The sequence below is a fragment of the Gymnoscopelus microlampas genome (genome assembly GCF_963454915.1).
Source record: "Gymnoscopelus microlampas genome assembly, chromosome: 10".
In the NCBI taxonomy this organism is placed as follows: domain Eukaryota; kingdom Metazoa; phylum Chordata; class Actinopteri; order Myctophiformes; family Myctophidae; genus Gymnoscopelus; species Gymnoscopelus microlampas.
Genome location: NC_139947.1, coordinates 46,340,948 through 46,353,361, shown reverse-complemented (window position 1 = coordinate 46,353,361; position 12,414 = coordinate 46,340,948). Strand labels below are relative to the sequence as shown.

The following is a 12,414-nucleotide window of genomic DNA, read 5'->3' as shown; positions in this document are numbered from 1 at the left end:
ACGTGAGGCGCGGGGGGACGGGGGGGGTTCTCCCTTGCTTCCACGGTGGCAAACAGGAAGCCAAAATAAATAAACAGTCTCACTTCCTTTTTGTACCTCCCCGCACAGAGCAAGGCGCATATGGACACACACAGGTCAGTATTTTCGTATTTTTAACACACCTTCTGTGGCTGCATGTGTGTGTGTGTGTGTGTGTGTGTGTGTGTGTGTGTGTGTGTGTGTGTGTGTGTGTGTGTGTGTGTGTGTGTATAGACTGATTGTGTTAGTGTGGGTTTTACTTTGTATTCTCATGCACAGTAAAAACGGGAGTGTTAATTTGACTTAAATTAAACAAATAGTTAAACCAACACTCCTGATTTATTGTGTTCACATATAAAGTATTCATAATAAAATATGGTCAGATTGCACTTAAAGAACAATGATTCAATTCTGTACATAGTTGTCCAAAAATATTGGTCCATTTTCAACAGCATGCCCAGTAGACAACTTCCTGAGACATTTCCAAAGCCAGTCTTAGACTCTTTAAACATGTACATAGCTTCACTCGTTATCCTTTCAACCCTCTCTCACCGTTTCCAGAACACAAATCAGCTTCTCTTTATCATGCAACACTTACTTCAAGCTTCCCCTCATCACTCATCATTCTGTATCACATGACGCCGCTGGCGTATCCGTGCCCAGGCATACTGGCCGTAGTCAACATCCCTGCTCCGGCCGCAACTCCTTGACCAGAGAGAGGCCTTTGACTGCAGATACACCACTGAACGGATGATGTTTAACTAGACTAGAATGTTATGTCCATTTGGTTACATTTGTACAAACTTGTGTACAAATGTAACCGACCCTTGTATTTTACTGTGTACTGCCACCGTAGTCACTGACTGGAGCCTTTACAGTACACCTGTGTGCATGGAAATGTCAATCTGTATGTGTGTGTGTGTGTGTGTGTGTGTGTGTGTGTGTGTGTGTGTGTGTGTGTGTGTGTGTGTGTGTGTGTGTGTGTGTGTGTGTGTGTGTGTGTGTGTGTGTGTGTGTGTGTGTGTGTGTGTGTGTGTGTGTGTGTGTGGGGTGTTCGATACTTGTGCTTTGTTCAATGTAAAATCCTGGCTATTTTTATTGGTGCTGTAAGTGATATTATTTTGGTTAAAATAATTGTTAAATAGCTCTATATTCCCAAAGTAAACATTGCTATAGACTTTATAGTGTCTGAACGAACACTCTATACTAGCAATGATTACTGTTTTAACCCAAAATATCAATTACAGCACCTTTGAGAGTGTACAAACGAAATGAACCCGGAAGGGTCCATTTGTAGATTTTGTACATTCTCAGACTTACAAATGGATAAAGTAACACTGAGGATTTTACTGTGTTAAGATCACAAAACCAAACTATACACAATACACTTACATGCTGACATATCATATAATAACAGTCTCAAAGCCACGGTGTGTTTTTTTAAATACAAAAATGTGTTTATGGAAGATTTTCTTTGTGAATGTTCACAGTATCAATGTGGTGGTCCCGCTGGCACGCTTGACACTCACACACATTATACAGTCTCTAGCCTCCACCCCTGCTAGCTTTGAGAAGCGCATTATAGCTTTCTGGTACCCATACACACACACACACACAGACACACACGCACACGCACAGTACCTTAATATGAGGAACCACAACAAAAAATTAGATCCTCCACCTTCATCAATCATCATCCTCAGAATTTGCTCCATTATTGCTTGCGAGTACAAATGTTCTTGCGGCCATCATCCTTTTCGTCTCCAAAGGGAAGCAGTCCTGACTTGCAGCCCAGATCAAATAAAACAACTTCTGCTCTATGATTCCCCTTTAAAGATGTCTTATGCTTCACAGGCAACATAAACTATCAACCACTGTACTGTATTATGCATAAACATGATGTAAGGCAGCAGAAGATGAACATACGGACAATTAGCTTCACTTCTTCAGATGAACATATTTTTATACACACTCAGAAAAATATATTTATATATATATCAAAGACTAGCCCCTCAATGGCCTGGGGGATTATTCAATAAATAAGAAACCTTATGTGGCGAGAGTCTGTCTGGGTATCACTCCAGTACCTCTCCTTCAAAGTCCTGTCTTTTTTTGAGGGTCCGTATGCCGTCCCATGTCCCATCCACAGTCCGGGAAGTTTAAACATTAGAGACGGCGGTGCTAGTGTCCCGCGCCTGGCGGATGCCGTACAACCACTTGATGACGCGGGCGTTCCTCTCGATGACAGAGATGCCGTAGGGCACCCGTTCGTTGGCCTTTGGGGCCGCGTCCTCATCATCGTCGTCCCCTTCCTCCCTAGCCCGGTCCCCAGCTACATCCCCGCACTCGGAGCTGGGTGTGCTGACGCTGCGAAGCTTGGAGACAGAGACAATGTCCGAGTTGGCCCTGGTGAAGCGCTCCACGCCACCCATGCATTCCACCTCGCCAGGGTCCAGGCCACAGTAGTTGAAAAAGCGTTCGAGGTCGGCCGTGGCACGCGAATAGCGGTCACTTAGGTCTGACTTGGAGCGGTGCAGCGACGGGTGCTTGCGGGCCGAGCCGGCCCTGGAGCCCCTGGAGCTGGCGTTCGACAGACGGGTGAAGGCAGGAGAGGCCGGGGGAATCAACCCCGCTCGGACTAGCATGGGGCTGGGTGGCAGATAGGCGGGGGGCGAAGCAGGCAGGGGCTGGGGGGCGGCATGAGGGTGAGATTGATGCTGGGCTTGGTTCTGCTGGGTTGGAGGAGGCGGATGAGGGTTGGGCGGGGCCTGGGGCTGGGCCACCTGGGGCTGGGCCGTCTGCCGCGGCTTGACCTGAGGCTGGAGCTGAAGCCTCTGGGGCTTCCTCAGGTCAGCTTGGGGCCGCACGTCCACCCTCCGCACCGTCACCTGGTTAGGGGAGCTGTAGGGCAGCGGGACCCCGAAACGGGGCGCCCGGGCCGGGACAGGGGGCGGCCGGCGGCTGACCTCCGCTTGAGAGACCTGGAGGCTGTTGATGTTGTTGTTGTTGTTGAGCGGTGAGGAGGTGCAAGAGGAGGTGGACGAGGAGTTGGCTGTGGCGAGGTTCGACGGCTTGTGGTTGTTAAGGAAGCGGGCTCCACTCTCCTGCTCGGCTGACAGGCTGCTGCCGATGCTCTTGGCCCCCGACGAAGGGGAGGAGGCCGAAGGGGAGGAAGAGGAGGAGGGCGAAGAGGGGACGGGGGACTGTGGAGAGGGCGCCGGTCCGTCGCACACATTATTGATCAGGTTGTTCAGGATCTCCAGGTTGAGAGCCGGTCCTCTCCTCCCACCTCCCAGCCCCTCTCTGCCTCCGTCCCCGTTTTCTGTGTCTCCTGGGCGCCGGGGCACCTTGCGTGCCGGCGGTGTGCTGATTCGACACTGTAGCATCATTCCTGGTGACAGCAGGGGTTTGCGGATGATGGGCGGCTTGACGGGGGCCTGCCGGGTGAGTACTACCTGCTGGCTCTTCACATACTTGGCCTTGTCGGCCTCCAGGCGCTCCACAGCGCTGAGCTTGCGGGCGCCAGGCTCAACCAGGGACCTACGGAAGTATTCCGGGCCCTTGTTCAGGATGCGGAAGGGCATGGCGGAGGCGAAGTGGACACCGCCGGGCAGACGGCCGTCTGAGGGCCGCAAAGTCTCCACCGGCATTTTGGGCGCAGGAAGGAGTCTGGGGAGAGAGAAAAAGAGAAAAGAGTTAGTCAAAACAGTCAGTCTGTTGTCTCCTTGGAGTTACATAACAAAACATAATACTGCCTAAAGGAGAGGAGGAGAGGAAAGAAGAGTGAAATAGAGCACTATTTTTGTATCCATACCCATTCATTTTCATATTTTGCATGTTTTTCCCCCCTTGTATTTCTTGTGACGCACATTGACAATTAGCTCGTATGAAATGTGCAGCAGAAAAAGTTGGACTCAACATGACTCGGAGGAGCATAATCAAGAGGAGCAAATGTGCTCTGGTTGTCAACATCTAAAAAACATGAGATGCAGGATGAGAATGTGAGCAGCACAGACAAGAAAGAAGGAGGCGGAAGAGAAACAGTAGCAGACTGAAGGACCAACAGAGAGAGGTGGGGGTTGTAATGGACAACCAATGTCCTTCCTAAGCTTAAGAAATAGATCTTTTGTATTCTCTGCCCCCCCCCCCCCCCTTTCCCTCTCTCCCTTGGTCCCAGAGCTCCTTTAACTTCCTTACCGGTTAGTCCGCTGCTCTCGCTCCTCTCTTTTTCTTCTCCCCGTATCTTCCTTTATCCGCTTTCTCTTCCCAGTCCGGCTCAGTGAAAGGGTGCTCGTGGGAAGGGGTCGGTCAGGGTCAAATTCCACATCAGGCCCGGCTGGGCCTCCTCTATTAGCTTGGTGCTGACCCCAGGGAAGGGGGTTATATCCCTGCGAGGGTCAGTGGTCACGCAGAGGGACCAGAACACAGATCTGGTAGACAGATACTGATTGACCGGTCAGATAGTCACTGAGCCCTCCAGACCAGCAGGCTGGGAGACGATAACATCCAGAGAGGCAGTCCTCTCAATCTGCTTTTATTATGCCTGGTCCCCCGTCTGTCACGTCTCCTATGCTGAAGAACGCCGGCCGGCAGCTATTCCTGAAGAGGGTTCAACAAAGAGATGGAAAGTCCAAGTCAGTTACACATGGAGAGCTGACACAAATAGTTCCATCCTGATGCTCTCCTTCTCTCCATCTGCGTTTGTATGTCTCTCTACTCCCACTTTGAGAAAAGCATGCACACACATACACACACACACACACAGTCACACACACACATGCCCACACAGACTCTGTCAAACAGACGGGACTTCTCTTCTACAGTGAAGTGGAGCAGACAGGACAGGGTTTTAATACTGTGTTTGACTCCACCCACACCGCGGGCAACCAATCGTGCGCCTCGCAGGGGGCCAGGGGGAGGGCCGGTGGGCGGGAGCCCCATACCCATTGGCTCACTGCAGAGGGACGCAGACCAATTGCGCCCCTCCCCCCACCGACAACAAAACACCGGGACTGGGGATTTTCATTCAAATGAAATTCTTTGAAAGGGAGAAAGGGGGTAACAGAGAGAGAGAAAGGAGAGGGGGTGTTGAAAGAGAGGAGGGGTAATGGGTGAAACAGCTGCAATGTTTTACATTGACTTGCATCAAGCTCAGTGGGGTCTTAAGAAAACATTGTGAAAACATTTTCTTAAAACCTGCAATACAACGTTGATGGGCAACAGAAGGTGGGACAAAGTGTGGGCACAGTTAACAATAGAGTATCACCGTACTAGAATAAAACCTTGTTCAACCCTCACATTTACATTTTAGGCTCTTATCCAGGCTGTGACTAAACCAGTGGGTGAAAAATCACAATTCTTTATTTATTCATAAATGTTTTCCACTGTAAATATTTGCCTGTTTTACTTGTTGGCATTAATGTCTTGGTGATTGGATAAACGAACACTCTAGTCTATACTAACCGCAATAAAACTACAAAATGCACAACTGGACTCCCAGTTGTTGAAAAGAGTCTGTTAAATCACACTGTGTAGAGAGATATTAGAACACAATACCCCCAGCCCCCCAGAGAGAGGGAACAGAGGAAGAGAATAGAATTTCTCTCAATACACACACATCTACATCTTTCCATTTCCAGTGAATTGAGAACTCTGTTCAGACTTGCCCTCTTTCTCTCTCTCCAAGCCTTCTTTTCTCCCTCTCCTCTCTTCATCCTTGCCTTCAAAAGGAGTTGAAAAACAATCATCACCCCCCCCCCCACCCCACCAGTGTTCACCACTCTACATTTTCTTCCCCTTCTTCCGTTTACACCTCCACACACTTAAGTTACATCACATGCACACACAGTTACTCCCTCCCTCTCTGTGTCTCTCTCTCATACCATCAGTATCACTATATCCATCCACACATTTTTAATCAGTCTTTTTATAGTCTTCTTCATTCCCTCTCAGCATATGACCCTGTTTTCCCCCATCATTTCTCCCTCTCTTCTTCTTCTCTCTCTCGCTCACTTGTTCTCACCCTGTAAAACTCACACACACACGCACGCACGCACACACACACACACACACACACACACACACACACACACACACACAGACACACACACACACACACACACACACACACACACACACACACACACACACACACACACACACAGACACACACAGACACACACAGACACACACACACACACACACACACACACACACACACACACACTTTCACTCGGACAATGTGATATACAAGAGGGGTGTTGTCCACAGAACAGATCAGCTTATATCAACCAGATTTACTACACACACACACACACAAACACACACACACACACACAAACTAAACTAAACAAAACATTGCACAGACAAGCAGTGTGTCAGCCCCAGTGTTTCCAAACTAGAAATAAAACCTCTAAGGAATATATTTGGGGCATAAAGCAGATTACACAAAAACGCCATTATAAAGTGCGGTGTGAATGCAGAGGAAACGCCTACAGAGTGAATGGAAAAACTCAGGAGATATCAAGCATAAATTGGAAAGAGTTGATACCGTCAGGTTGGGATGTAGCTTACAGGAAGGCAGAATGTCACCACTATTTCACACTGACTGGGATTTAGAACAGAGTGTTGACATTATTGCTGGATTGAATGGTTGGCACTATTCCATTGACAGTGTGGGGCTGAAAACTGTGTCAGGTTGACTCATCAAGCAGGCACGTGCAAGAGTACATTCATGTTTGTATATACAGTACATACGGCATATGTACACAGAGAGACACAAAACCTGAATGCTTGGGCTTTGAATAGATAACACACATAAACTTCGACTATATGCATGCATGTGTCACTGGAGTTTATTATTAACGGGGCCTTTATTTTAAACCTACGCAAATACACATGACAGAACACACACAGCATAACTTAACTGGTGTCAACTGATGTCCATTACTCACTCATGAATATCGTCTCTGTTGGGTGGAAACCTTGTATTTCTGAGACATTATATGTACTTTTCAGGAAATGGAAATGTGATTATTATTTTGTCACAAACACGTTCTTGTTAATACTTTTACACTGCTACTCCAGCTCTCAGAGGGAACGTTTTTTATTCCTTGGATACATGAGAGGTCTGCCACGGCTGCCAGTGTACAAAGTCACAACACCACAGAGAAGACCAGAGCTGTAGACCACAGCTGACCACTGGGACTCAAGATATCCCCAGGCTGTGATGTCATACAGTAGACTGCTGCTGAAAATAACACAATACACAGCTTTGAGTCTGCAGCCGCATGCTCTCCGACTTACTGAAGGGTCAAAATTATAGCTATTAGCATCCAGAGTTTGGATAATAGACCTTAGTTGTATCTTTTCATATCCCACCATTACATATAAATATCATCTGTTGAACTTGACACCGAAGTCCAAATTGTATTTGTAATTTTGTGCTCAGAATTTGTGTTCCAAGAGCCTGTTTATAAAAGGAGGACACTGGAGTAGACCGGGGGGGGGAACCGGGCCCTGTCGCGTGGTTGGGGCGTGATAGCTTGACCAGACACAGGGTTGACTGCTGCCCCAGAGGAAACGCCAGACAGAGAAACCTAAAACACCTCATGTGCCTTGTCATTATCCACGTCCAGGCCTCTCCTGTTTGAAACTATTTCAGACGCATCGTGAAAAAAGGGCAAATTCTTAAAATATGATCGCATTGCAATTGAGCTGTCTGAAAAATGGTCTAATGTAAAATACCCATTTCTTAAGATACATACACATTTTAGAGAGTTTCTGATAATGGATTTAGACCCATTTGACTCAAATAAAAGCCCCCCCCCCCCTTTTTTCTTTACCCCCACCCCTTTTCCCCCCTACTGTGTATGTTTGGTGCTATTTTTATATGTTGATGAATTGAATACCTAGGACCCCAATGGAAACGAGACCGCAAGGACTTTTTTGGACCAAGTGTTTGACTGTACTCGTGCTGTTTTACATTTCTGTCTAATACAATATTCATTCAATCAAACCAACCAATTTCTCAAAATATGTCCACTTTTAAAGTTTCAATTATTCAGGAATACTGGTAAGAAATGGGCATTGCCCCTCCACCTCCAGAACAGAACTCATAAGCTCATTTAACGGCTCCAGCGCTGCTGACGTACAGCAACCCTCTGTCACACCTCCACACATAATAACTATACTGGCTGCAATCACACACGCACAAAAGCAAGTCTATTGTTAAGGTAATGGCTAATCTCTCCTGTTCACCATGACAAAACAGGGTTACACAAACACACACGCACACACACACACACACACACACACACACACACACACACACACACACACACACACACACACACACACACACACACACACACACACACACACACACACACACACACACACACACACACACACACACACACACACACACACACACACACACACACACACATCTCTGCTGATAGTTCTAATCCTATGATCCACTCTTTATTTCCTGTCTTTGTTACTTTGTTGAACCAAACTGTCCAGCCATGGATCCCATAAGGGGATGAATGGAGAGATGGAGCGGGAGAGAGGGAGGGGTAAAGGAAGATGTGGGAAGAGGCAGAGAGACAGTACTTAGAAAAGCAGTGGGGTGGAAAAAACATTGTCAATACAAAGGTAAACCCAATTCAGACTACATTTTAGAATCACAAACCCCATCCAGAAACAGCACTATCACTATGTCAACTCAAAAAGGTGTGCTCTTGAATTAATTTAGAGTTACACCAGTGGTTCTCAAACATGTTCACAGACCCCCACATTGATATGCATTTATTTTTTTGAGAGTTTGTACCAGGGACCTCCATGGGATAAGATTTGTCAACATTTGTAAAAAAAATAATATATATATACACAATAATAATAATAGTCAATATGTGTCGCAATGTGATGCTATAGTATAGATCAGCTATAGCCAGAAATATAAAATAAAGCTTAAGTATTTAAACAGTTTATCGTTTTTCTGGGGACCCCCTGAAATTCCCAGACCCCACTTTGAGAGCCAGTGATTGACCAATGAATGGCTTAATTAACACAATGACGACACAACGTTGAGAAAAGAGAATGTAATGGGAGGACTGTTTACATAGCCTGCATTGAGAAGAGCACTCTGAATGCAAACACGGCAATCTACAGATAGTCAGTCAGATGTGCAAATGATGCCCAAACGACTGGGTTTCCACCAACTGAGCTGTGAATAGAGTGGACAGTAGAGTGGCCTGACAATCATGTGTGTGTGTCTGTGCATGTTTTCCTGAAACAGGTCACATTTGGGGACGATATGGATGTAATACGTAAATGCTATGTCCCCAAATGTTTTGGGTGTGCGTGTGTGTGTGTAATAGATAGGAATACCTTCCTATGGGAAACCAAAACAGCCCTGAGCCAGCTACTGGCCTATCTACTCTTCTTGTTTTCCTAACTGTACATAAGGCTGTCAGTCTAGACCTGTCTGTCATTTCCTTTCAGTCTGTCTGTCTGCCTGTCTGCCTGTCATTCTGTCTAGTTAGGGGTAATAGCCTGCGTCTCTGGTGGGATCAAAATAAATAAATAAAAAAAGCCAACGAGAGGCACAGAGAGCTGTGGAATTACAGTTGCTCTTCTACCATGGAAACTGTCGCGGTTAGATTAGCATGAAACTATGGTTACCATGGTATTATTATGAAGCTATCTGGCTCTGCGATGCAGCTCTCTCTGTCTCCAACCACCTTATTAGCACATAATGATATAGCTCATGATCTCTTGAGAGCGAGGAGGGGAGTCAGATGGAGAGAGATACAATAGAAAAGAAGAGAGAGGGGGCCATTGTGTTGTGAGAGCAAGTGCTTGTGCGTGAGATAAATAGGTACTGTGAGACAACCGAAAGTGCTAGCAAATCAATAAGGTATAACTAGAGTCAGACTAATACATCATATATCTGGCCAATATGTCAGACATATTCAGCTGATGTATACCAAATTGTAACCACTTTAAACCTTGCATACCTATTTTGTGAATGTCATTAGAGGTGAAGATTTTCAAAAATATGTTTTATTTTTTCAAAAACCTTAAATCAAATAAAAGTTTTTCAAATCGACGTTGCACTTTTTGACAAAATACTGGTCAAAACATCGGTAGTGAGTTGTGTACTTGTGTAGGACTATCCAAAATTTGGATCAGAGATCATCAGACCCAAAAATCTGGTATCGATTGGGCTCTAGTAATAACAGATGAATTGACTGACCGCTAATGACACTACGTTTGCATGTAAAAAGGGTTCCCATGTTTATGTATATAACACGTGCTGCGCTACATTTCCTCCAGGTCCGGGAAGCATGCGGACAGGGGGGGGGGGGGGGGGGGGGGGGCTGTAATACCACAGCTGACTGTGTGTGTGGTGAGTGAGGCAGGCAGTCAGTTAGCCGGCCTTAATTACAGGGGAAAGGCTATGACTTGCTTCTCCAGTAATATCCATCGCATAGTTACTGAGCGACAGAATGGCACAAACAGCAACACGTGAGGGGAATGGGGAAAGTCATCTGTGTGAGTATGTGAGATGGTTTAGGGGCAGGGGTTGAGAGAGAGAGAGAGGGTTGAGAGAGAGAGCGAACACACAGCACAGGAGACAGTAAAGGAGATAAGCAGAAGAGAGAGAGAGCAAACAGAGAGAAAAAAAACAGTGCGACAAAAGACAAAATAATAATGGGTTTTGGAATGAAAGAAAATGATAATCCTAAAGCCACAGAAGGAATCAGATCTCCGAGGCTACAAACAGTGAGTGGATTATAAAACGAGCATGTGTGTGTGTGTGTGTGATGAGTGTTCCATCATAATATGATAGAACACAGTCAACACACACACTGTGATATAATCACCGTGGCCTTCATGTAGTTAATGCTGACCCCTGACTGATACAGTAGATTACAGCACCGAGGGCTACAGAGCAGCCCTCGGTGCTTGGCTACAACTAACCTTCAAAAACCAAAAACAACTTCCTACTTCCAGTTCTACAAACTTTAATGACTTGACATGGGTTTGATCATCAACGTCATCTTCTACGTACAGATCATCAACTTTGTCCACAGGCAAAAAGGTGTGTCATGCACACACACACACACACACACACACACACACACACACACACACACACACACACACACACGCACACAAACATAAATCCTTCCAAATCCAGGAAAACCCATGTTGAGCAAGAGGTGAGATCACTGTGGAAAGAGTATTACAAAAATACAAATGCTCTATTTAGGGGGGGGAAATCACCTCAGTGCCAAGCACACAGTAAAATCCTCAGTGTTAATTTCACTCATAAATGTAACCAAATGGACCCATAAGGATTTTACAAAGTAGAGAGGAGGTGGGGTGGAGGTGAAGGTTAAGGTCAGCGGAAGTTTCTCAGGTTTACCGTCTACTGGGACGGTGCGTGAGTGTGTGTATGGGGGGGTAGACGTGTTTCACCACAGGAAATGTGTGACACAGCCAGCCAAACAAACAAACACACTCAGCTGGTGTCTTTGCCTGTGCGTGTGCGTGTGCGTGTGTGTGTATGTGTGTGTGTGTGTGTGTGTGTGTGTGTGTGTGCGTGTGTGTTGCTGGCCGACCAGGTTTTACTGTGCCCTCACCTTGTGTGGGTGTGTTTTGGTCTATTTTGGGTCCCACCCCTACGCTTTTAGCTCACGACACATTGCTCACCACAAACGCTGGCAACAGCCTGCCTTTGAGAGGCTTCACACAATGGCTACAGCCACTGTTATTTAACGTTCTATAGAACTACAGCTTATAGCACGAAGATCCACAGTGACAATCTATCAATCATTGAGGTTCTCTTCTAGACATTTCTGTAGGCAGCTGCTTAGTCAATGTGGCACAACCAAAATGATATCAGGAAATCATGCAGGAAATCATGCAAAAAAGAAAGGAGCCCCAGGCTGGATTTAAACCTGTGACATTTCAAGAGTGCAGCGCGAACCCAAACCCATCGAACCCAGGCAGCGATTGGGGGTCTATGTTTTCCCATGATTCTCCATAATCAATAAAGTCTTGGGAGTTCAAAAGGTTATCAGCTAATATCCTAACAACTTTCAACCTGGCATCCCTCTTTTAAGTGCATGCAGGAAAAAAAAGTCCAAAATATGTAAAAACAGCAGATCTCCATCTTGCAGATTGGCTATTTTCACTATACGTCATCCGACAAAGTATAGGCCTAAGTGGGTAACGGCCTTTACTGAGGAGCTTCCACCGGGGCTGATGAAGACAGAGTGGACCAGGAAGAGAAACGCCAGATAACATGGGACTCAAACTGTCGGCCACAACAACCGGCCTGGCCCGATGGCATAGGGTCAACAAGGTTGTTCTTGGCAAGTT

General features: G+C 46.3%; 1 protein-coding gene across 3 annotated transcripts in view; it reads right to left on the bottom strand.

The window, feature by feature from the left end:
- Positions 1 to 338: 338 nt before the first annotated feature.
- LOC311054428 (protein FAM110A) overlaps positions 339 to 12,414 on the bottom strand; it is a 25,372-nt gene continuing 13,296 nt past the window's right edge. For 2 of the 3 annotated variants that reach the window (XM_084070393.1, XM_084070392.1), the window contains exons 2-3: positions 4,216 to 4,617; positions 339 to 3,687 (exon numbers count right to left, since the gene is read on the bottom strand). In XM_084070393.1, coding sequence (XP_083926519.1) covers positions 2,178 to 3,668 — 1,491 coding nt within the window. In that variant the 5' untranslated portion in view covers positions 3,669 to 3,687; positions 4,216 to 4,617 and the 3' untranslated portion in view covers positions 339 to 2,177. Of the gene's footprint in view, positions 3,688 to 4,215; positions 4,851 to 12,414 lie in introns of those variants that run through there. The other variant, XM_084070391.1, reaches the window with a different exon arrangement.